General features: G+C 39.0%; 1 protein-coding gene across 1 annotated transcript; it reads right to left on the reverse strand.

The window, feature by feature from the left end:
- Nucleotides 1–959: 959 nt before the first annotated feature.
- Nucleotides 960–1,671, reverse strand: LOC107953350 (glutaredoxin-C11). The gene has a single exon (XM_016888642.2). It carries the CDS (start codon nt 1,423–1,425, stop codon nt 1,117–1,119), a length of 309 nt encoding a protein of 102 aa, XP_016744131.1. The 5' UTR covers nt 1,426–1,671; the 3' UTR covers nt 960–1,116.
- Between the last annotated feature and the right edge of the window lie 4,043 nt (nt 1,672–5,714).

Below are 5,714 nucleotides of genomic sequence, written 5' to 3' on the forward strand. Positions count from 1 at the left end.
CCTATAACAATCTGATATAATCAAACCTTATGAAAAACAGATGATTCAAGGATGAAGTAGTGGTTTTTTTTTTAAACAACAGATTCTCACAATAGCTTCCTTTGAAACCTTATGCGGTACGCTTTGGGTGGCTGTAAATTCATTCCATTGTGCCCACCAACTTGTGTGGTTCTTCCCACATGTGAGCACACAGATAGGCTCACTTCACTTCATGCATAGCCCTTGCTGCTGCTGTTTTCGGTAGTGCCATAACATGTGCAAGTGAGCCTGTGAATGGCGAATGATCACACGTACTCGATGACAACGGGAATGGTACAGGATTCTCCTTTTTCATGCTATAAAACAAGTATTCATCTAGAAGAGTATCCATAACCACATCAATAGTGCACATTTGCAAAACCATGAGTAAATTAAGAAATGAAATGTTTTATGTATATCCATAACCACATAAATGTTTATGCATGTGGATGAGTAGCCATGCATAAATTTTTTTTAAAATGGCCTTAGATTTGGATGGAGAGGAATAGATTGGGAGGCATACGAAGTTCCAGCATCACCATTCTGTCTCTCAGATAAGGCCATATATGCACATCGATTGGTATAAAATCATTAAAAAAACTTGCTAGGAACCAACCAATCTGATTCCTTTTTAAAATTTAATTAATACCATGAAAAGAAAAAGCATTGTAAATGGATAAATTTTCGTTAGGGACGATATTTTCAATCGCCAGAAGAACAGTCATGGACACCGTGGCCTCGAGAACTTTTTAAATATTCTTCAATGGGGGGATTCCCTTAAACACCATTTGATCCTAAAGTAGATTAAGGCCATCTGCAATTATATGTCTACTTTTTGATAGGAAAGAATCCCAGAAAGTGAAAATGCCACATTGCTTTCATTAGTCTGCAATTTTGTTGATATGTTTTTCATATGCTATGGCAATGGAAGAAAGCACCAGTAAACATTTAATATGTACATAATACATTAACTGTTTTTTTCTTTTTTCTCATACAAATGTATTCAAGGAACTCAAGAAAAAGCAAAGCCCCTTTCAACAAGGTGTTAGATTTATTATTGTGACAGTAGGGTACTAAGTTTGCCAACTTTTCATTATATCAGAACCAGATGGCCTTTGCATCCTTGAGCATTTGTTTCAGCGATCCATCCACGTGAAGCGATATGACGTCCTTCGACGAGCCTACAAATCTTCCACCTATGAACACGGCAGGGACCGAGGGATCGCATCCTAAAGCTCGCAGAGCCCTCTCCATATCTCTCCCGTACGGATCTTGGTCGAGCTCATGGATTGCAGGGCTGGCACCAAGCTCATAAAAAAGTGTCTTGATGCTATAGCACATGCAACATGAACTCTTGGTGAATATCACCGCGGCCTTCTTCGATGCCAGCTCTCGTACTCTGTCCATCAAGTACAAAAGAAAGGTAGGCAAGTTTTAGTGTAGGAAGGTTGTGTGTGTGGGTGCTAAGGGTTATAGCTGTCATGGGACTTTGGCGATTTCACAATACACTTATTTATAAGGGCAGAGGAGAGAATTGGATTTCTTTGTTTAATGCAAAAAATCAAAAGAACATTAAAAAAGAAACAATCTAAAAGGATAAAAAGAAGGAAGTTCCTTAAGATATTTGTTTGGATAAGAAAAACCCTCCCCCATGATTTGTTTGACAGTGACGACACTGTATGTTATAAACAAGTTGAAGCCAAATTTCATGGATTTTGGCCGTACAAGTAAACTTGGGCTTGGAATATAAACAGTAAGTTTATCTGGTATAGCATCACAAATATATATATATAAATGATTTTACATGAAAGAGGGGAGACAAAGAATAATGACACTTCAAGGATATCAAATAATAAAATATAAAAACTAAACAATGAATTGAGTCTATTCTGAATGTCAAATGACCTGGAATAGATTCATTTTCTTTGAGCTTGAGACATTGATTTTATCTGCAGACTTTATATAACAGCATGAAGATGCTGCAACCATCACTAAAAGTCTAAAATGCCATTTTTATCCAATGAAGTAAAATCTTATTTCATGGTGTTATGTATTTCTGATTACCAACCCAAGACTTGGGCATCCGCGACCCGTACATGGGCCCTACCAGTTGGATGCACGTAGGTCTCACAGTGGGGGTTCGCCAGAAGGGCCCTCGAAGTTTGCATACACATGGGAGTTTGCATGTAGAGATCGCGAAGTACAATAGGCAAATTGGTGAACACGTGTTAAGTCTAGAGCAGCACATGTGTCAGCATGCATGGAGCCTACCTAGAACGTTAACTCCATGAACAGTAACCGTATATATAAATACCCGATTATCCTCTTCAATAGGACACAGTAGAAAAACACTCAACAAATTTTATGGATGCTTTTCGGGTTACAATCAGATCTTATTGGACCAAGGTGACCAAGAGAAAACAACTTTCATCACTGAGGAGGGATTGTTCTGTTATTGGGTCATGCCTTTTGGCTTGAGGAATGCGGGAGCAACCTATTAGAGGCTGGTAAATAGAATTTTCAGGGAACAAATAGGACGTGGTGTAGAAGTCTACGTCGATGATATGTTGGTGAAAGGTGCAACTATGGAGGAACATGTACAGAACTTGTCAGAGGTGTTCATTGTTTTGAGGGCCCACAACATGAAGTTGAACCCAGAGAAGTGTGCTTTTAGCGTACGAGTAGAGGGGGATAGAAGTGAACCCAGAAAAATCTGTGTTATCCTAGAAATGTCTCATTCGCAAACAATTAAAGATATTCAACACTTCACGGGAAGGATAGTGGCACTTAACAGGTTCATCTCTAGGATGGCAGACAAGTGCCTCCCTTTTTTCAGAGCTCTGAGGACTTTCTTTTCGTAGATTGAAGAATGCCAGACAGCCTTTGAAGAACTAAAGTTATACCTCACCTTCCCACCACTTTTAAATTCACCGCGAGTAAGAGAAACCCTCTACTTGTATTTGGTTACCTCGGAAGAAATAGTAGCGATGATCCTAATTAGAGTAAAAGATGTTTGCCAATTTCCAGTATACTATGCTAGTAAGGTACTCCAAAATGACGAACTGAGGTACTCAAAAACTGAAAAATCCATCTTTGCTCTGATTGTTGCAGCTCGCGAATTGCGTCCCTATTTCCAAGCTTATCCAGTTGTCGTCATGACAAATCAACTTGTAAAGGAAATATTATCTAAAGTTGATACCTCAGGGAGGGTGGTGAAGTGGAGTATTGAGTTGGTTGAGTTCGGCGTGGAGTTTGCCCCTAGAACGTCAATAAAGGGGCAGATATTAGCTGACTTTGTAGTTGAGTGCTCTTTTGAAAAACCTATTGATCCAGTAAGTAATGTAGCTTACAACTTGAAATACTATGCCATAAGTGTTTTATGAACTTAAACATGTATGGTAATATGACTTATTATTTCTATGATAATTTGCGATGAACTTACACTTTATTCTAAGATCTCTTTTTCCATCTGTTGCACACAACCTAGTAGTTAGTTCACCTTGGGAGGGTGTAGATACGCCTAATAACTCGAAAAAGTGGTTAGTTTATGTTGATGGCTCTGCAACCAAGACGGGGTTAGGACCAAGGGTACTTCTGGTTGATCTTGGTGGCAATGAATGACAGTATGGGTCATCTTTTGAATTTCAGACATCCAACAACACAGTAGAGTATGAGGTTTTAATATCAGAGTTGCAATTAGCACGCTAGCTAGGAGCTAAAGACCTGTTCATCTATACATATTCTCAATTAGTGGCGAAACAAATGAATGGTGAATATGAGGTGAAAGAATCAGTGTTGAAGAAATATCATTCAATTGCAGCCCAACTGTTTGCAAGATTCGACAAAGTACAGATAAAGTAGTTTCCAAGGAGTGATAACACACATGTAGATGCTTTATCTAAGTTGGCATCCTCTATCGTCATTGAAAAAAGAGGAAAAATTTTGCTGGAATACAGAGACACGCCAAGCTATGAAATGTCACAAGTTTTTAGTATAGATCAAGAGGAGACATGGATGACTCCCATAGTTCGCACATTGTAGGGAGCAGATGATCATTTGGACAAGAAAGAGCTCGCAAAGCTACAATGCAAAGCTGTGAGGTATGTCATTATTACATACTACACATGTTTGAAAAAAATCTTAAACTGATGAAGTAGATAATTTATTTTATCCTACAATTATTAGGTATACCCTTTTAGAGGGTAGACTGTATAGAAAGGGATTTTCACATCTGTTTCTAAAATGTCTAACGTTGTCTGAGGCTGAATACGTAATGCAAGAAATCAATGAAGGTATTTGTGGTGACCATTTACTTCGAAGGCTACTTGCCTAGAAGTTTTCCAGACAAGGGTATTATTGGTCCACGGTTCAAAAGGATGCACATCATTTAGTTCACATTTGTGACTCTTGCCAGAGATATGCTCTAGTGCAGTGACAACTAGCAGAGCCTCTCCAAGTCATGTCGAGTCTTTAGTCATTTGCAACTTGGGAATTGGTATCCTCGGTCCATTCCCAATAGCACCAGCCTAGAAAAAGTTCATAGTAGTGGTTGTAGACTATTTCACCAAATGGATTGAAGGTGAAGCTTTGGTGACCATTACGGAGAAACAAATGGAATCTTTTCTCTGGAAGTCAATTGTGTGTAGGTTTGGTGTACCACACTTGATCATCACAATTAATGGCACACAGTTCTAGGGAAAGTTTAAGAATTTTTGTATGAATATACAGATCACCTTGGCTTAGAGTTTTGTCAAAACACCGCAAACAAATGGTCAGGTAGAGGCAATGAATAAAAAGATTCTAACAGCCTTGAAAAAGAAAGTTGGTGATGCCAAGGGTGCTTGGTTGGAAGGCTGCCAAGAATTGTGTGGGCCCTACGAGCTTCGCCCCACACTACAACAGGAGAAACTACATTTTCTCTTGTTTATGGTGCAGAGGCAGTAATTCTTGCCGAGATTGGCATGCGATCGTATAGAATTACATATTTTGATAAAGATGCTAACTAGGAGGCTATGAGGCTTAACCTTGACCTCATCGATGAATTTAGAGAAACAATAAAAATTAAGAATGTAGTACGCGCTTAACAAGTAGCTCGATAATACAATTCTAAGGTTAAGAATAAGTAATTTCAAGTAGTTGTCCTCGTCCTAAAAAACACTGAAGCTAGCTTCCTAGCATTGCAGTAGGGAAAGATGGCTCCAAGATGGAGAATGACCATACAAAGTCATAGAGAAGATAAGCTACGGAGCGTATAAATTGGCAAAGATGGAGGGCATAGTTCTACCATGAACATGGAATGCTCGACACCTGAAAAAATACTATGTATAATCTTTTAATCTTCAGTGAAAAAGTATTCGTTTTGTAGATATTCGTACTTAGTACAGTTTAGAGTTATCAGAGTTAAGCTCGCAACTCAACACAGCTCGCAAATCTACGTTCCCAACTAATATTAAAAGGCTCATCGGTTTATGATCGCAACCTCAAACACAGCTCGCGAACCTACATCCCAGCTGATATTATAAAGGCTACCGGTTTATGATCGCAGGCTCCAACACAGCTCGCGGACCTACATTCCTAGATGATATTATAAAAGCATGCTAGTTTATGATTGCAGCCTCCAACATAGCTTGCGGACCTACGTTCCCAACTAATATTATGTATCAGCCCGATTTTGACCCTAATCGGAACGGTGGTTT

Source organism: Gossypium hirsutum, chromosome D08 (assembly GCF_007990345.1).
Source record: "Gossypium hirsutum isolate 1008001.06 chromosome D08, Gossypium_hirsutum_v2.1, whole genome shotgun sequence".
In the NCBI taxonomy this organism is placed as follows: Eukaryota; Viridiplantae; Streptophyta; class Magnoliopsida; order Malvales; family Malvaceae; genus Gossypium; species Gossypium hirsutum.